The sequence below is a fragment of the Eptesicus fuscus genome, chromosome 20 (genome assembly GCF_027574615.1).
Source record: "Eptesicus fuscus isolate TK198812 chromosome 20, DD_ASM_mEF_20220401, whole genome shotgun sequence".
Lineage (NCBI taxonomy): Eukaryota > Metazoa > Chordata > Mammalia > Chiroptera > Vespertilionidae > Eptesicus > Eptesicus fuscus.
In genome coordinates, this window is record NC_072492.1 from 28,249,579 (window position 1) to 28,270,347 (window position 20,769).

General features: G+C 40.2%; 1 protein-coding gene across 1 annotated transcript in view; it reads left to right on the forward strand.

Moving 5' to 3' along the window:
• Nucleotides 1-20,769, forward strand: part of ACACA (acetyl-CoA carboxylase alpha) — a 212,024-nt gene that overhangs the window by 10,402 nt on the left and 180,853 nt on the right. Inside the window, exon 3 of the mRNA XM_028157549.2 lies at nucleotides 2,330-2,582. Within this exon, the coding sequence (XP_028013350.1) occupies nucleotides 2,356-2,582 (227 nt within the window). The 5' untranslated portion in view covers nucleotides 2,330-2,355. The remainder of the gene's footprint in view (nucleotides 1-2,329; nucleotides 2,583-20,769) is intronic.

Genomic DNA, 20,769 nt, shown 5'->3' on the forward strand with positions numbered 1-20,769 from the left:
CCAGCTTTCCCGTGGTTCTGGGTGGTAGACGTTTTTGTCTTTTAGTTGTATTTTTGAAATTGTTGTGTGAGGCAGCAGATTAGTTGTTTATGCCGCCATCTTGGTTCCTCCCCAGTATCGGCAATTTATTATTACTGCTTTATTCTTCTAGCACAGTGGTTCTCAAATTTTAGGACTTGGTAAAATACTGATTAGTGGGCCCCAATCTATAGGTACTGACACAGTTTGTCTGTGGTAGGGCCCAAGAATTTGTACTCTTTTAAAAATATATATATTTTATTGATTTTTTATAGAGAGGAAGGGAGAGGGATAGAGAGTTAGAAACATCAATGAGAGAGAAACATTGATCAGCTGCCTCCTGCACACCCCCTACTGGGCATGTGCCTGCAACCAAGGTACATGCCCTTGACCAGAATCGAACCTCGGACCCTTCACTCCGCAGGCCGACAGTCTATCCACCAAGCCAAGCCGGTTAGTGCAAGAATTTGTACTCTTAATGGATTCCCAGGTAATACTGCTCCTGATCTAGAAACCACACTTTGAGAAACACTATTCTAGCATTACAAATATGTGTTTTTTTTTTTTTTTTTTTTAAATATATTTTATTGATTTTTTACAGAGAGGAAGGGAGAGGGATAGAGAGCTAGAAACATCGATGAGAGAGAAACATCGACCAGCTGCCTCCTGCACACCCCCTACCGGGGATGTGCCCGCAACCAACGTATATGCCCTTGACCGGAATCGAACCTGAGACCCCTCAGTCCGCAGACCGACGCTCTATCCACTGAGCCAAACCAGTTTCAGCTACAAATATGTTTTATCTTTATAAATGAACAAGCTCTGATTCACAAATTGCACAAAAATAATGGTGCATGTGTAATTTTAACATGTTTAGTGGTGATTCCTGAGCATTTTAAAATCTTGATGTTTTGTCTAATGTCAAAGAACACTGTTCTTTTATGCCTCAAAGTGATTTATAGCATATGAAATTTATTAATAAATTTCTTATTACCTGTTGACATATCAACTCTTAGAGCACCTCAAAATCAGGATTGGGAATCATTATTCTCTGAATTAAAATTGTAGGTTAGGCCACAAGCTGTTTAATACTAAGTTGATGTGTAGTTTTAAAGTGTATTTAATAGGGATTTTGGAATGACAATAAATACCATATTATTTAGTTTGATCTTTATTGTAGTGGACTTTAGAACTATGTTTTGGTCTTTGTTAATTAGTTTTCTAGGTTTGGCAATATCTAATCCTAACTAGTAAGGTCCTGTATTTGGAAAACATATACTTAATTGAGATGACATCTCCATTATTTTTTGTTTGTTTGTTTTTTGTTGTTTTTTTAAGACACCTCCATTATTTTAATTGTAGATTTAAATTTGATATTAGATTCACTTTCTCCCTATCAGTCAGCACATTAGAGCCCAAAGCAGACATTTTTGGGGTGAATTTTTGACAGATGTAATTTAAGAAAACTCTCAGGGGGACAAGTAAAGATTTTTTTTTTTTAAATAAAAAAAAAATGCCCATCTGGAGTTTGCTTTAAAGTAAACTACATATTTATGTGTGTCCATGTATGTATACATATATATACATGTAGAATATCTATTCACTATGTAGTATGTGTATATTTATATATAAACAGTTTATGTGTAGTTATGTAGTTTACTGTAAACACCAAGGGTTTTTTGTTGTTGTTTAAAATATTTTTTATTTTTTATTTTACAGAGAGAGGAAGGGAGGGCAGGGAGAGAGAGAGAAACTTTGATAGGCTGCCCCTGGCATGTGCCCTACTGGAGATCGAGCCAGCAACCCTGGCATGTGCCCTGATTGGGAATCAAACTGTCGACCTCTCGGTGCATGAGGCAATGCTCAACCAATTGAGTCACACTGGCCAGGGCTAAACATCAAGTTTTCAATGAACACTACTCTTCCAAAATCCTTACCACATTCTCCCCAATACTAATAACTGAAATTACAATGTACAAACAAGGAGTGTTCACCTATTGGAAAGGTTTCTGATTATATCTTGGACATCATCAAATTGATAAAGAGATTGAGATTGACATATATTTTTTAAAAATAATTTCTTGAGGAAACGGAAATTGGTTTTAATTTTTTAGGCAGAGTTACCATGATGTAGATTTTCTTCCCTTGTAGAAAACAAAAGCCCTGAAATAGAATAGCTAAGGAAACAAATTCTCAAACTCTGCCTTGCTTCCAAGTGCAAGCTGTGGTGAACTAGGTTTAACCTGTAGCTATCTTTAGATATAGGTTATTATCTATAACCTGCTTTCTTCACTCTTCATTTTCTCCATAGCTCTGAGAGCTCATTTTGAAGAAATAATGGATGAGCCATCCCCCTTGGCCAAACCTCTGGAGCTGAACCAGCACTCCCGATTCATAATTGGTTCTGTGTCTGAAGATAACTCAGAGGATGAGATCAGCAGTCTGGTGAAGCTGGATCTACTAGAGGAGAAGGAGGGCTCTCTGTCACCCGCTTCCGTCAGCTCGGATACGCTCTCTGATATGGGGATCTCTAGTCTACAGGATGGCTTGGCCTTACATGTAAGGTAAGAGAGAAGTTTAATGTTTTACCTATTTAATCTGTCCTGCTTTCACTGAGTTTGTTCTGAAAAGAGTAAGAATAATTTTATACAAGATTGCTTCTTCTTTTCCTATGTCACTGGTCTTAAAGCTTTGATGAGTAAGTGGAAAATGATGTACTTTGTCTGGAGTATAGTTTTTGAAAGTATCTTTTCCTAAACATTCATCTCAACTTTTTCTGGTTCTTTCTACATACTAGGTCTTTTACTGAGACCTAGAGGATGAGAGTTATGTTGAGGAATTTCAGTCTCTGTATTACTTTGACTACAATTGTTGTAACTATCTTGGTGATTGACAGGACTTTTGCAAGGGTAAGCAAATTTGTAGTAATACCTCTTTGAACTACTTCATTATATCAAGAAGTTATATTCTATTTCTGACCGGGCCAGCCAGTACTCAATAAAGAGCTGTAGTAGGAACAACGGATTGTTATAGAGCTCTTCTTTTCTAGAAATGCAATTTCCTATATGTAATTGAGAATATCAGTAAATAGTAACTCTGGATTATTCTTATTTGTTGATGTTTGATTATATAACTAGTGTGTGATATACTAACCTTTGGTCATTTGCTTTGCATTTCTTGGATTAAAGTTATGGATTAGTGGTTCTTGGTTTTCACTGTATATCAGAATCATTTGGGGAGCCTTAAGAAATGAACCCCATCACCGCCGATTCTGATTCATTTGATAATGGCTTGGCTTGGAGCTGGGGCAATTTCTTTTAAAGCTCTTCAGATAATTCTAATATACAGCCAGGGTTTATATTATAGGTCTAGCCTAGATAAACATAAGTTAGGTTGGGTATTGCTGTTGTTATTATCTTTATGCTTCTATCATTAATGGATTATAAAGTAATTCAACTCCTTTTTTGTATACTCAAGATATACACTCTGTACTTCACAGATTCCTAGAACTGTAATGAACCAGAGATAACTTAGTCTAATTCCTTTACTTAAATAGATGAGACAACTGAGGTCTAAAGAGGGGAAATACCTTGCTTAAGGAGTCAGGTCTGTTTTTATGTAAACATCTTTAATATGTTTTTATTGCTTTTTAGAGAGAGAGGAAGGGAGAGGGATAGAGAGATAGAAACATCAATGATGAGAGATTGGCTGCCTCCTGCATGCCCCCAACAGGGGATCAAGCCTGCAACCCAGACATGTGCCCTGATGTTTGATTATAAAGAAGAAATCTAGTTACCTTCCGGTTCATGGGTCAATGCTCAACCACTGAACCACATCATCAGTTGGGCTAATACTGGTGATTGTGTCTTCCCCTCAAGATCATCTGTAAATGTGTTGGGGTTGTGCCTTGTGGGACTACTTGCTTTTAGAGGACAGAGGACCAATGATTTGAAACCTTCTACAATGGATAATCACACACCACCAAAAATTGTTCTCAAAATGTCACAGTGTTCTATTGAGAAAGATTGGGTTAAATTTAAATCCTAGCCCTGGCTGGCGTTTCTCAGTGGTTAGAGCATTGTTCCATCCACCAAAGGGTCTCGGGTTTGATTCCTAGTCAAGAGCATGTACCTGGGTTGCAGGTTCAATCCCTGGCCCCAGTTGGGGCTGTGTGAGAGGCAACAAATCGATGTGTCTCTCTCACATCGATGTATTTTTCTCTCTCTCACCCCTCTGTCCCTGCCTTCTACTCTCTAAAAATCAGTGGAGCCCCAGCTGGTTTGGCTCAGTGGATAGAGCATTGGTCTGTGGACTGAAGGGTCCCTGGTTCAATTCCGGTCAGGGGCACATACCTGGGTTGCAGGCTCGATCCCTATTGGGGGACGTGCAGGAGGCAGCCGATCAGTGGTTCTCTCTCATCATTGATGTTTTTATCTCTCTCTCCCTCTCCCTTCTCTAAAATCAATAAAAATATATTTTTTAAAATTAGTGGAAAAAATTTCCTTGGGTGAGGAGTAACAAACCAAAAATTTAAATTCTTAAAGCTATACAGCACCTTAAGAATTTTGTCTAATATGAGACCATGTGAAACAGAATATCCTTTGTTGGATTTGGAAATTGTGAGTTTGGCAATGGTAAGATAGATACCATTATAGGAAATTCAGCTGATGATATTACAAGGCAGTTTATAGTTGCCAAGTCATTCCCAAAGTTGGTGGCTCTTATTGCAAAGACTGTGTGATCAGTGGTATGTGTGCCTGAGAATTTGTTTGCATGCCCTACTATTGCAAAACTCATTCCCATAGCTTGTGGAGGAGCTATGGATTGAAGTGTGATCAGCATCCTGTGTAGGAGATAGTGCCACTTCCCACTCACTTCTCAGCTAGCTAATCTTCCAGTATAAAACAAAGTTATTTCTTAAATCACTTGTGAATATGGTGTCCTTGGAGTAATTTAAATTGAGTCAAATTTATTTGCTGTTAGCAAGAACTCTCTTCTGACATCTGCCACCAATTAGCTATGCCACCATACCAATTCATAGTATCTCTTTGGACTCATTTTCCTCATTTATGAAAATGAGGATATTGGTTCAGGTACTCCTTTTCATTCTTTGAACCCAAAGTTAACTAGAGACTGGTTCAGCTTTCTGAGTGAATAGCCTAATCCTTCACAGATGATATTGATGAAAGGGACAGATACATTCCTAAGAGATGGTAACTGGAGGTAACCTAAAACCTAGTGAAGTGATTGCCATTGTACAGGATAAGAGTGGGCCTCTCAAGTTTAGGGTTTGGTTTTAGGTGAGAAATGAGAAGTCTGTGAGAATGATGGATAGGCTGGAATATCTTTCTCATCTTTTCCAGAGATGGTGATGACTTGGGTCACATATTTTCTAAAGTACCCATGAAAGACTGGATGAATCACTTTCTAAGCTTTATGACCCAAACATTAGAAAACTAGAGGCCCGGTGCATGGATTCGTGCACATTGAAAGGAAATTAATTAGAAGAAATATTTTAATATCACTATTTTCCCTTCTCCTATAATAGAAGTGTCAACCATATTCACAATTGACAATAACAGATCGAAACACATGGGTGCAATTGGTGCCAGTGAGAGCTTTATATGTATTGCGCATGCACAAGTCAACTTAGCCTTTTATATATATATAGAATAAACTTGCTTAATTAGACCTGCTTTCTGATTTAGCTAAACTTTTTCCAGCCCATTGAAGCACCCCAACTTCTTTTTCAGGTAATGTCAGCAACACAGCAGTAAATATCAACATGAAGCAGATTATTATTGTAGATTACGCACCAAGAACAAAGGGTAAAATATTTAACTGCAGCAGTGTTTGACTATATTCTGCGCAGTGAGAAAACATGAAGTCATTTTCAAGTTCCACCATTTCTTACTTATTTTTAGTCAGGTCAAGTTTCTAAACTTTCTAAATCTCCGTTTTCCGGCTAATGAAAAGAAAATAGGGTTCTGACTTCTGTGAGGATCAAATGAGATGAGGCACATGAAAATGCTTCACAAACATTTGGTTAAAGTATAAAATGTTTGCACCTGGCTATAAAACAAGTCGTGTTCCTGGGCTGAAGAAACTGCGAAGAGGCTAGTCACTAGGAAGAGGAAGCTAGGCATTGCTACTTGACATCATTACCTGGTACCAACAACAACCATTTCCGGGCTGGGCTGGGCTGGGCTGGGCTGGGCTGGGCTGGGCTGTGGGCCGCATTTTGCGCCAAGGGGTCTTGGGCAGCATTGGCTGCAATTTGGTGGAGTGTCACTCCGGGGTGGTGGCAGGGCCTGTGTCCCACTTGGGGGAAGCCAAGTGTTGGTTTGTTGGTGCCAGGTCCGTGGTGCTGGCCAGTGCACGTCATGGCAGCTCCTGCATTGAGCGTCTGCCCCCTGGTGGTCAGTGCATGTCATAGTTACCAGCTGGAGGGACACTTCTCCTTTTTTTTTTTTTTTTTTAATATATTTTATTATTAATTTTTTACAGAGAGGAAGAGAGAGGGATAGAGAGTTAGAAACATCGATCAGCTGCCTCCTGCACAACCCCCACTGGGGATGTGCCCGCAACCAAGGTACATGCCCTTGACCGGAATCGAACCTGGGACCCTTGAGTCCGCAGGCCGACGCTCTATCCACTGAGCCAAACCGGTTTCGGCGACACTTCTCCTTTTATATATATAGATAATACCCAAGTAAGTTATAGGTTGGTGGGAATATACATTGTATATTCCTCATTGTAGACAACTATGCTTTTTTATTTGTAGATAAGATCAGCTAGGTTGATATATTTCTGAACCTCATTATTGATATTTAATTTAACATTTGAGAAGAAAGACCATTTAAGACTGTAGGCATCTTAATTTTGATAACTAATGTATGATTTGGTGGCATATAATAGAGCCATCTAGTTGTATGGATATTGACATTTGCTCCTTGTGGGATACCACTCGAGGTCAGATTGTTCTGCATGCTTACAATGCAGTCTAAATCTACATCAACCTACGCTATCTACCAAACAAAGATTGTAATCAGTTTTGTCAACAAGTATGCTGAATTTCTGGTTGAGGTCCAGTTGGAATCACATTAGCCCCACAGTTGGATCTTTTACCTCTAGGGTATGTGCTTTCTTTAAAACTTTTTTTTATATTATAATTCATGTTACGGTACTTGAAATTCCATCTTAGTTTTCTCTTAAACTTCTTAAAATATATACTCAAAATATCAAGTGGCCAACATTTTATGCTTAGCAAGCATCTTTGGTTAATGACTTAATTGGAAAACAATCTGTAATTGCTATTATTTCAATATATATAATTCCAGAATACAATTTCTGTCTCTGAGTTTAAGACAAGTGGTTGCTACTCTGGAAGGAGAGAGTGATTAAGTTCATTCAGAAAAGGCTCCTTGAAGGTGAGCCTTTCCTATCTCCTTTCTGGTCTAGAAAGAAAAGTACTTTGCTTTTTTATATTTCCTAAAATTCATGGTCAATAAAAAAAATCATGTAGAATTGTATTACAGACCTTCATCCATAGGAAATAATGATGAGGTTAGATTCTGAAAGAATCTAGGAGTAGCTTTCAGCGCTTGCTGCCATTGGGTCAAGAGGGAAGTTAAGGGGACAAGAGTAGTGACATGATTTGATCAAAAGCTATAAAGGACAGAGCTTTTTAGTTTTAACTGTATATGTTTGTGTTTGACCTACAAAGAAATAAGGATTTTCTTCTCTTTTTAGTCTGTCACTTTAAACTCCTGAGTTTGAAGTGATTTCCTTTAAATCTAGTGATGGAGGTAAAATTAAATAAGAGCAGCAAAAGCTTTTGGAAAAGTAAAATGTGCCATACTAGTGTAATATGATATTCATTATGGAGGAGTCCTTTTTGTGAGGTTAAAATTGTTAACTGTAAAAACCTCTTTAAGTCTTTTGCAAATTAGAGATTAAAACTTGGAAATTTAGATTTGAAAAACTTTTGATTACAGCAAACATATTGTTAGTGTTATAATTCAGATGTCAATGTAAGAAACGTCCAAACATTTTTATGAGAGAATTTTTATGAGTTTATTAGAGCTAAAACTGACAACAGTTGCCAGGAAGCAAGATCTGAAATGATCTAATGAATGACAGTTGCGCAATTAACAAAAAATGCATTTGATGCCAAAACCGGTTTGGCTCAGTGGATAGAGCATCGGCCTGCGGACTGAAAGGTCCCAGGTTCGATTCCGGTCAAGGGCATGTACCTTGGTTGCGGGCACATCCCCAGTAGGGGGTGTGCAAGAGGCAGCTGATCGATGATTCTCTCTCATCGATGTTTCTAACTCTATCCCTCTCTCTTCCTCTCTGTAAAAAATCAATAAAATATATTTTTTTAAAAATGCATTTGAAATTAAGGAGGGAAGTAAGGAAGACTACATGAGAAGGATGGAAGGAAGCAGTGTGTGTGTGTGTGTGTGTGTGTGTGTGTGTGTGTGTGTATTGAATTAAAGGATCCTTTACAAGAATATGTATTTTCTTGAGGGTGATTATGTTTATTTCAAAGGTGTATGAACCTAGATGCACAGAAACAATGGACAGGGCTTGTTTAAAGCAAAAATAAACCTTTTATTAAAAAAAGTTATATGCCTGGGGCATAACAAACCATGACCTTGCCCAGTTAGGAATTTATGGTCAGATCACCCAGAGAGGTCACTTTCTGTAGAACCCCTTTTTCATCCACAAGAATAACCATTATTGAGAGGGCAGGAAATTTTATTTTCCCATCCTATCTTTTGCCTCATCACTTCCAAGCTTTAACATGGGAAATCTATATATATATAATCTCTGTATATAAAAGGTTAATATGCAGTGTCTCCTCAGGAGTTCGACTGGGAGACCGGGAGTTCAATCGCTTGCTTTGACATGCACTGACCACCAGGGGGTGCCGTGGAACAAAAGAAGGCGCTGACTGGCAGCCAGAAGGCCCTGATCGGCCCTGATCACAGGCCAGGCCTAGGGACCCTACCCATTTACGAATTTCGTGCACCGGACCTCTAGTTAATAAAACTGACTCTAGGTTTGAGATTATATTTTGGCTTTGCTTGTTGGTTGGCCTGTGAGAGTGTTCTTATGTTTTGACTTTCTTAGCATTTCTCATTTAGCCTCCATGATCTTTTGCTCCCCAAATATTTTACTCTCAATGCTCCTTCCTTGATATTCTGAGGTTCCCAGTTGTCATAGTGCCTCAGAAATGAGTAGACAGAGAAGGTCATTATGAAATCTGCGACTTAGTACTCTTGCTGAGAGCAATAGTTTCTTCTACCTCCTCCCCCCTCCTTTCCATTCATAAAACAAGAGCTGTCTGTGTATGTACAGTCTGCAGAGTTGATTCTGTGATCCTACCTAATTTTCTAAATGAAATTATGAATGTTGTAAATAGGGCTCAGGACAGCTGCTTGACAGTGTTTATTTTATGTAATGCTGTTTCCTGCTCTTTTTTTCCTTCCTATTAACAAAAATTTACAAGTGGTTTGCTACTTAAATTTTTAAAAATTATTAGATATGCCGAAACCGGTTTGGCTCAGTGGATAGAGCGTCGGCCTGAAGACTGAAAGGTCCCAGGTTCGATTCCGGTCAAGGGCATGTACCTTGGTTGCAGGCACATCCCCAGTAGGGGGTGTGCAGGAGGCAGCTGATCGATGTTTCTCTCTCATCGATGTTTCTAGCTCTCTATCCCTCTCTCTTCCTCTCTGTAAAAAATCAATAAAATATATTTAAAAAATAAATAAATAAATAAAAATTATTAGATATATATATAAAAAAGTTGGAGATCCAAAAAGTATAAAGAAAGAAATAAAACAATCCAGAATACAATCATTCTATGATAACTGCTGTTAATATTTGATGTTTCCTTTCAGTGTTCTTTACCCATTAAGGATAAATTTCATTAAAGAATACATACATAGATATGATAATGAATATACATCTCTGTTTCCTGCTCTTTTTTTTTACATAATAGTATTTTCCCATGCCATTAAAGTCTTTTATAAACTTAATTTTTTAATTTAACTTTTTATTTTGAAATAATTTTACATTTAGAAGAATTGGCAAAGACAGCACAGAGTTCCGTGTATCCTTCACTCAGCTTTTCCTAATTTAGCATTTTGCCTAATCACAGTTCATTTATCTAGAGTTGTCAGATTTAGCAAATAAAAATATAGGATTTCCAGTTAATTTTGAATTTCAGATAAACTGAATGATTTTTTAGTATAAAAAATTAAATACTGCATTAGACATATTTATGAAAAAGAGGATTGGTTGTTTATATGAAAATCAAGTCTAAATGGGCATCCTAGCTTGGCTGTGGCTTAGTGGTTGAGCGTCAACTTATGAACCAGGAGGTCAAGGTTCAATTCCTGGTCAGGGCAGGTTCCTGTGTTGTGAGCTCTATCCCCAGTAGAAGGTATGTGGGAGGCAGCCGATCAATGATTCTCTCTCATCATTGCTGTTTCTCTCTCTCTATCCCTCTCCCTTCCTCTCTCTAAAATCAATAAAAATATATTTTAAAATAAAGTCTTATAGATTATTTAAAATTTACTTTAAAAATGGGATCCTATAATTTCTCTGGTAATCCTGTATTTATTAAAGCTAAGTAATTAACATTGACATAGTACTTTCATTTATTTTTTAAATTGATTTTAGAGAAAGGAAGGGGCAGAGAGAGAGAGAAAGAAAGAAATTGATTGGTTGCTTCCCATATGTGCCCTGACTGGTGATTGAACCTGTCACCTTTTGAGCCATATCAGCCAGGGCTGGTTCAGTATTTTTAAGTAAACTACAGACTTTATTTTGTTTTCAACTCTATCTCCAACCTTTCTAGTAGAGATATACTATGTACTTCTAATTTCTGAGTTTTTCCAGAGTGCTAAAGTAGAGTTATGCTTGTTTCTAAGTGGCTTTCCCTGCGATTGGCTCTTTGGTTTCTGAGGCATTTAATTCTTGACCAGCCACTCTCTTTTTTCCAATAATTTTTTGCAGAGAGTAAGGGAGAAGGATAGAGAGTTAGAAACATTGATCAGCTGCCTCTTGCACACTCCCTACTGGGGATGTACCCACAACCAAGGTACATGCCCTTGACCTGGAATCGAACCCAGGACCCTTGAGTCCGCAGGCCAACGCTCTATCCACTGAGCCAAACTGGTTAGGGCTCCAATAATTTTCTGACATCTCTAATCTGTTGGGTCTCTATTTCCATTCTCTCTGTTCTTATGCTTTTATGCCTCTTTTATTATTTTACTAGAGGCCTGATGCACAGATTCATGCACATTGAAAGGAAATTAATTAGAAGAATTAATTCTCCATTATAGAAGTGTCAGAGATGAAGTGTCAGAGGTGCATTGTAACAATAGTTGATCTTCAGACACTTTCAGCTTTAGAACGTCAACAAAAACAACCAAATTCACTATTGACAATGACAGATTGAAATGCACATGTGTGATTGGTGCCAGCGAGAGCTTTATATGTATTGCGTATGCCCGAGTCAACATTTATTTTTGAATTGCCAGTGTGTGTCATATGTACTGGCCGGTTGGTTGGTCGGATGGTCGGATGGATGTATGGTTGGTCACTTAGCCTCTCATATATATACTAGAGGCCCGGTGCACGAAATTTGTGCATGGGTAGGGTCCCTTGGCCTGGCTGGCGATCCAAGCCGCAGGAGGTATGCCGGCCATGCGGGGGTTGGCTGTGGGAGCACATTGACCACCAAGGGGGCAGTTCCTGTGTTGAGTGTCTGCCCCCTGGTGGTCAGTGCATCATCATAGCGACCATTCAACCAGTCATTTGGTCAACCGGTTGTAACGGTCACTTAGGCTTTTAGACAGAAGAATTAGCAAAAATAGCACAAAGAGTTCCTGTGTATCCTTCACTCAGTTTCTCCTAATATTAACATTACTGAAAGGAATTAAAGAGCTAAATACAGGGTGGGGCAAAAGCAGGTTTATAGTTGTGAGTATGCAAAACAGTTTATTGTTGAATTATTATTGATTAATTATTGTATAATTTTCTATATGAACAACTGCAAACCTACTTTTGTCCCAGCCTGTAAAAGGAGAGACAGTCTATGTTCAGGGATTGTAAAACTCAATATTGTCAAGGTGTCAATTTTCCCTAAATTGAGCTATAAATTCATAGTTCATTTCAAAATCAGTGGGCTTTTTTCTTCTTTCTAGAATTTGATAAGCTGATCTTAATCCAGGGAACCTAGAGTACACAAAATAATTTTAGAAAAGGAGAGCAAAGTTGGAAGAGTTATACTCCTTGATTTCAAAATCTATTATAAAGCCATAGCTAAGAAGACTGTGTGGCATTGATGCAGGATAGGCATATAAATCAGTGGATCAGAATTTAGTGTCCACAACTAAACTTTTATCTATGTGGTCAGTAGATTTTCAAAAGAGGTATATCCTTGATTCAAGATTTCTCTGCTTGGAAAAGCCCCAGTGTAAAACAGTCTCTCACAGTGTGTGCTGCAGTATAACTGAGACTGCATTGCAATCAAGCCAGCCATTGCATCACTGTCTGCCGGGTAAACTGCTACGTCATCCTTGGTGCTTGGCATGTTACAATGCTGGGATCAGTGTGGGCTCTTAGTTGGATTTTGTGCCAGGTATGTGTCTACCTTGGACACTTTGTTTATGGTAGATTAAAATGGGGATGGTTTGAATTTGAATAAATGGATGAATGTGGCTTTTTATTTCCTGTGTTCTAATAATTACAGAAGAATTGTGAGCAGCATCCATAAAAGATTAAAAGCTGCAGCTTTGTTTTTGGATCTGGGTGTGCTGTGTTAGTGTTTAGTTGTTTTAGAAAGATCCCTTTAGTAAAAGAAAGCAGGAACAAAGAGTGTGCCTCTTTGGTATATTTTTCTGATACAATCGAGTGAAAAAATAGCCTGCTTTATTCTATACTCAATGCTTATTTTGGTTTTTGAATGTTCAGGATATATAATAAAGGCAGAGAGTGATTCTCTTTTGGGAACTGCCTACATCTGGAGACACTCAGATGCATGTGTAAAATTGAGCTCCTTCTACATCTGTTGTCACTATAATTGTTTTAAACAAAGGTCTCAGTGCTCTATTTGGAGATATATTATTCTGAAGAGACATAGAAATAGGAAGAAGTAAACAACTAACTTTATCAGAGATTGGCATAGTATAGGAGGAATGCTATAAAGTGATACAGACCTGAACACAACCCAAGACATCCATTTTCTATTAGGGCAGATGGTCATGTTGAGTGGCCTGAGTGAGTCTTTCCAACATGGGGTCACCTGAATGTCTGAAGATTGAGGTTTGTCTTAATCATTTTATCTTCAGTTTCATCATTCATCTTCTATCTGTACGCCAGGTCATTTGTGTACTTCTGTTTTGAGTGTATTGTTGTTTTTTCTGGAACGTTAGTAGGTTCTCAGCATTGTTGGCATCAGATTATTAACTATTTCTACCCAGCATTTTGGTGGGAATGTTTCTGTGCTACATATTAGTAAATCAGGTTAGATATGACTCTGGTGAATTATACCATTCTGGAGGACTTGTCTCAGGCAGTTGTGCTTCTATAGATTCTAGCTGTTAGAGTGTTATCTCCATTACAAGGCAGCAATGTCATGAGCATCTACCTAATTAAAAGCTAAAATAGGACTATGTTACTGTAACATTCAGCCACTATTTATTTATTTAAGTGATTTGTCCATCTGTGGCAAATTTGCTTTCATAGCAATAGATGTGTCCAGTAGCCTTTATAGGCAGGGATTTTCTTAATCCAGCTTAAACTCTGTGTCTAAAATATTTGTTTGGGCTCCTTTTTCCTTTCAAGGATTTTATCCACATCTCTATATCCCATTTGTACCAGCTTCATTCTTATTTTCAAGTTTTAGTGAATAACATCTTGTTGTTTTTAAAAGTGTGTGTGTGTGTGTATCACTATTTTGGCCTAAAAATTAAAATTGTGGCTCCCACTTTATACAGAATTCCCTACTAGTGGCAGGTTTTGTCCTTTGTACTTGGTTTTTATTTGTTTGTTTTGTTTTTACTGCTTGACCTGCTTTTCCCCTTTTTGCTGTCTGATAATCAGTATTACTTGTTTTGATTGGATCTCAGAAATTACTTACCTAGGCTGTGCTGTCTTCCTCCCTCTGGATTTCGTGACCCCATTATTTTCTTGGCTTAGTTGTCCTTGTAAACTTTTTCTTCTCTTTTGCCCTGGCCTTCTCTGTCATGTGCTCCTGGCAGCCAGGAGAGGCTGTGGAGCTTTTCTCTGGTGACAGGCAGAAGAAAGTGACCGTTGTTGAAACATGTTTGCTGCAGCTAATGCAGAGTTGCTAAGATCTATTTTCCAGTTACACAAATGTTTATGTTTCTCCCCTCTTCTCTCAATCCTTTTGGGAAGCCAACTAGTTCTAGATGTGAGCCAAATGTAGGGGGGGAAATTAAAAAAGGAGGAAAGGTAGGAAAATATGGAAATTGGGGACAAAGTGGACAAAAGGACTGTAGTTTTAGGCCATCAGGAATACTCTAGTCTGACTGAAGCAGGGCCAAGAAGTAGGCAGAAGGCACAGTATCTCTCGTCCTCCTGGGTTTTAAGCACCTGCAACAGAAGGACGAGCTGTGGCTTGTGTTTACAAGGCCGACATCTGAAGAGACAGCTTCCATTCCTTTGCCATCATGATATGGAGGTTCTGCAGAGGAAAATAAAGAGATGAGATATTACATGCTTCAAAGGTAAGTTATAGGGTGCCGTATTTAGGCCCTGTATACTTTTAAAAAACAGTCAGGCATTGCAGTTAAGCCCTGAAATTTATGGGAAATTTGCTTTGATGATTTTTTTTTTTGTATAGCTCGAAGAAACTGTTTTTTTTTTTTTTTTAAAGGAAATGAATAAAAACTCATATTTTATTCTAGATTTCTCAACCTGTATTTTACATTCAGAATTTGAAACAAAGTACCTGAACCCATGTGTGATAATTGTAGTTATGTTGAAAACAAGCATCCCTGTGCAGATCTTGCTGTGCTCTTCTTTAGTTACGGGACCTCACTCAGTCTGTGCCAAATTTGATTACTGGATTTGGCTGGTTTTTCAAGTGTAGAAGACTCTTCAACTATTGTGAAGATAGATAACGATTCTGTGTAGTGTGTCCCATCCCTTTGAGGTAGTGTTAAAGAAAACTTTTTTTATTTTTATTTTTATTGATTTTTTACAGAGAGGAAGGGAGAGGGACAGAGAGCCAGAAACATCGATGAGAGAGAAACACTGACCAGCCGCCTCCTGCACCCCCCCCACTGGGGATGTGCCCGCAACCAATGCACATGCCCCTGACCGGAATCGAACCTGGGACCCCCCAGTCCGCAGACCGACGCTCTATCCACTGAGCCAAACCGGCTTTGGCAAGAAAACTTTTTTAAAAAAATTTTTAAAAAATATATTTTATTGATTTTTTACAGAGAGGAAGGGAGAGGGATAGAGAGCTAGAAACATCGAAGAGAGAGAAACATCGACCAGCTGCCTCCTGCACACCCCCTACCAGGGATGTGCCCGCAACCAATGTACATGCTCTTGACCGGAATCGAACCTGGGATCTTTCAGTCCACAGGCCGACGCTCTATCCACTGAGCCAAACCGGTTTCGACAAAGAAAACTTTTAGAATGTGTCTGTGGCACTAGGAAAGGTACCTGCTGCAATTGTCCTGGCACATGACAGTGGGCAGCCAGACTGGATTGTTCAGCCTCCTTACCTGGGATCTTTTTCTTCCTGCTGTTAGAACTCAGGCCGAGAAGGAAATGAGTTCTAACAGGCCTTCTTAGCCTTCTTCAGGCCTCTTCAGGTCTGTTCCTCTTCAGCAGAGTTAACATAAAAGACCTGAATGATTTGCTTGATAACAGTATTTAAAGGCCCCTCTATTATCATCTTTGATTGTTTTTGCAATCTTGAGAGGATTTTTTGGAAAAAATAGTACATGAAAGTTAAACTGGACTTTGGCAGAAGCACAAAACATATAAAAAACACTGAGTTGGTAAAATTAGTCTTTAGAACAGTCAGCATTTTCTTTTCTTTTTCATTTGACATCTTCCACCCTTTGGGGAGAAAACCAAGCAAAACTTCCACTGGGAGTAAAATAAAAAAACAACTCATTTTATTTTTTAATTTTTATTTTTTATTGATTTCAGAGAGGAAGGGAGCGGGAGAGAGAGAGATAGAAACATCAATAATGAGAGAGAATCATTGATTGGCTGCCTCCTGCATGCCCGCTACTGGGGATCAAGCCCGAAACCGGGGCATGTGCTCTTGACTGTAATTGAACCCGAGACACTTCGCTCCACAGGCCCATGCACTATCCACTGAGTCAACCCGGCCAGGGCAACAACTCATTTTATATATAACAAACATTTATATGTACAACATTTTTTTGTTTTATATATGTAAAATAAGCAAATATCGTATCTAATAATAGACAAATATGCAAATTGACCACACCTCCGACACACCACAAGCCATGCCCACAAGCCACACCCACCATCCAATCAGAGCGAGTATGCAAATTAACCCAAACCAAGATGGCTACAGCCACAGAGAGCAAGGTTTCCTAGGTAACAGAGGAAGTCAAGCTTTCTGCCTGCCCTTGCCAGGCCTAAGCCTCCACTCAAGCTACAAAGTTTCAGTTATAGAAGGTAAACAAATTCAAACAAATGGTGGCAGAATGGAGCTTGAGAGAGTAGGCCAGGGTTGCCGCCGGCAACAGGGGAAGCAAAGCTTTCCGCACACCCTGGCTGGGCCCACCCGCTTAAGGCAACAAAGTTTCAATTATAACCCCAACACAAATGGCTACCGGCCTCGGAGGGAGCCCCAGGCTTGGCTCTGCTCCAGGCTACAAAGTTTCAATTGTAGAAGGAAAATAAATTCCAGATACCAGGGCCTCCACTTGCGTTGCCAGGGGGCGTGGCCCACCTGCAAACCACCACAGGCCCCTCGCTCAGGCCGCCCCACACCCCAAGGGAACCCCCACCTAATCCGGGATGCCCTTCAGGGCAAACCAGCTGGCCCCCACCCCTGTACCAGGCCTCTATCCTATCTAATAAAAGAGTAATATGCAGATTGATCATCACTGCAACACACAATATAGCTGCCCCCATGTGGTCAAAGATCCTGCCCCCATGTGGACACAAGATGGCCACCACAAGATGGCCAGCAGGGGAGGGCAGTTGGGAGGCACCCGGCCTGCAAGGGAGGGCAGTTGAGAAGGACCAGGCCTGCAAGGGAGGGCAGTTGGAGATGATCAACCCTGCAGGAGAGGGCAGTTAGGGGTGACCAGGCCGGCAGAGGAGGGAAGTTGGGGCAAACAGGCTGGCAGCAGAGTGGTTAGGGGGGTGATCAGGCTGGCAGGCAGAAGCAGTTAGGGTCAATCAGGAAGGCAGGCAGGCAGGCAGGCAAGCAGTTGGGAGCCAGCAGTCCTGGATTGTGAGAGGGATGTCCGACTGCCCGTTTAGGCCCGATCCCGGGCAGTCGGACATCCTTCGAGGGGTCCCAGATTGGAGAGGGTACAGGCTGGGCTGAGGGGCAACCCTCCGTGCATGAATTTCGTGCACCGGGCCTCTAGTGTATATATATAAAGAAACCAAACCCATGTATATTTTATATATATTATATATATGAGCAAGTTTTATTTTGTTTTTCTGTAGTTAAATACAAAATGATCTGTCCATTTCTTCCAAGATGCATACCTCCTAGAGCAGTCTGTCTTCCAATTTAAACAATCATCTAGGCCAGTGGTTGGCAAACCCATTAGTCAACAGAGCCAAATATCAACAGTACAACGATTGAAATTTCTTTTGAGAGCCAAATTTTTTAAACTTAAACTTCTTCTAATGCCACTTCTTCAAAATAGACTCACCTAGGCCGTGGTATTTTGTGGAAGAAGAGCCACACTCAAGTGGCCAAAGAGCCGCATGCGGCTCGTGAGCCGCAGTTTGCCGACCACAGATCTAGGGAATGCCCTTCTCTTCTGTGTTGGATTCTATGTTCCTTGTCTTCCTTTTTCTTGGCTTACTCCATTTATTTACAAGACAATATTCTCTAATAGTGTCCCAAAAAAAGGTAGGTGAGAGGTGAAGATTATGAGATCCATTTTATTTCTAAACTATTGATTAAATCTTATAACCAATTCCTTTTCCACCTTTTTTTTTTAAATCAATATAGACTTTCTTCCCTTTTTGTGTTATACTTAAGCAGCTCCCTATTAGTTCTAGGTTTATATTTTCTCTATTTCTCCACTCCTTCCTTAAATAAGTGAAAGTTGACCTTTGAGGAGTGTGTGTGTGTGTGTGTGTGTGTGTGTGTGTGTGTTTAACTTTAGGTGTATAGAATTATATAATTATTGGTTCATGACATACTCCTTGTTCCTTGTGTGGCCCTCTATTATTTATTTATTTGTTGTGTTTCTTAATAATGTAGGAAGGATTTGAAACCCATCACATTCTTTTGTTTAATTTTAATTATTTATTTATCTATTTTTTAAAAATATATTTTATTGATTTTTCACAGAGAGGAAGGGAGAGGGATAGAGAGCTAGAAACATCGATGAGAGAGAGACATCAACCAGCTGCCTCCTGCACACCCCCCACCGGGGGATGTGCCTGCAACCAATGTACATGCCCTTGACCGGAATCGAACCTGGGACCTTCCAGTCCGCAGACCGACGCTCTATCCACTGAGCCAAACCGGTTTTGGCATCTTTTGTTTAATTTTTAAAACAAAGGTGGGTCCTTGGCCATCACCTACATTTAATTATATAATCTTTCCTCAACCCTTCTCCCTGCCTCCCCTACCCAGATAATCAATTTTCTTAATCACATGTTCATTGTCTTTTGTTTTCCTGTTTATATTGTTTTATTGTATCTATACATATCTCTTAAGAGTATGTGTATTTTAGTTGTTTTTAGCTTTATGATCTATTTTTAATTTTATAATCTGTATGTAGTCAACTGTATATAATATATTTGAACTTCTTGTGTATTTATCGTATATCAAGACACTTGACTAAGGTCTATACTGGTAATAGTTGGAAAACCTGCTGCTCCTGGTACTGCTAAGAGAATGCATCAAGGCTTTTCCCAGAAATGTCATTTATTCGATTAGAGAATCTTCTGTTTTCTATGTAAATTACCATATTCTCAAATAATGATAGTTCCTTCTTTGCAATTTTAATGCCTCTAATTTTTTTTCATTTTATTGTACTTGTTAGGAAATCTAACACAGTTTTTTACATTTATGGGTTTTCTAAAATTAAACCATCTTTGCATACCTGGGACAAACTCAAGTTGGTCATGGAGGAACATATTTTTTTACTAATATTTGCCTACCCTTGCACTGAAACCCTGCTATCCTACCTAATAAAAGGGTAATATGCAAATTGACCGCACCTTCGCTATGCCCAAAGCCACGCCCACCAGCCCAAGCCACGCCCACCAGCCAATCAGGGCGAGTATGCAAATAAACCCAACCAAGATGGCTACAGCCACAGAGAGCAAGGTTTCCCAGGCAACAGAGGAAGCCAAGCTTTCCGCATGCCCTTGCCAGGCCTAAGCCTCCACTCAAGCTACAAAGTTTCAATTATAGAAGGTAAACAAATTTAAACAGAATGGCGGCAGCCACGGAGCTGGAGAGACCAGGCCAGGGTTGCCCGCAGCAACGGAGAAAGCAAAGCTTTCCGAATACCCTGGCTTGGCCCAGGCCTCTGCTTAAGGCTACAAAGTTTCAATTATAGAAGGTGAATTAACCCAAACAGAAATGGCTGCCGGCTGTGGAGCATGCAGGAGGCTTGGCTCCGCTCCAGGCAACAAAGTTTCAATTGTAGAAGGTAAATAAATTCCAGATACCAGGGCCTCTGCTTGGGTCGCCAGGGGACGTGGCTGGCCTGCAAACCACCACAGGCCCCTTGCTCAGGCTGCCCCACGCCCCAAGGGAACCCCCACCCTGACCGGGACACCCTTCAGGGCAAACCAGCTGGCCCCCACTCCTGCACCAGGCCTCTATCCTATCTAATAAAAGAGTAATAGGCAGATTGACCATCACTCCAACACACAATATGGCTTCCCCCATGTGGTCAAAGATCCTGCCCCCATGTGGACACAAGATGGCCACCACAAGATGGCCAGCAGGGGAGGGCAGTTGGGAGGCACCCGGCCTGCAAGGGAGGGCAGTTGGAGGTGATCAACCCTGCAGGGAAGGGCAGTTAGGGGTGACCGGGCCGGCAGAGGAGGGAAGTTGGGGGCAAACAGGCTGGCAGGGGAGCAGTTAGGCATCAATCAGGCTGGCAGCAGAGTGGTTAGGGGGTGATCAGGCTGGCAGGCTGAAGCGGTTAGGGGCAATCAGGAAGGCAGGCAGGCGAGCAGTTGGGAGCCAGCAGTCCTGGATTTTGAGAGGGATAGGCCCGACCCCACTGGGCAGTCGGACATCCCTCGAGGGGTCCCAGATTGGAAAGAGTACAGGCTGGGCTGAGGGGCCACCCTCCTCCGTGCATGAATTTCGTGCACTGGGGAATTTTTGCATTTGTAGTCAGGAATAAAATGGATCTAGACTTTTATCTTCATGTAACATCTTTGTCTGGGTTTGGTATCAGTATTACTGTAGCTGGGGAGTTTTACGTCTTTTTCTATTGTCTGGAAGTTTGGTAGACTACTGCCTTGAAAATTAGATGGAACTTGTCTTTG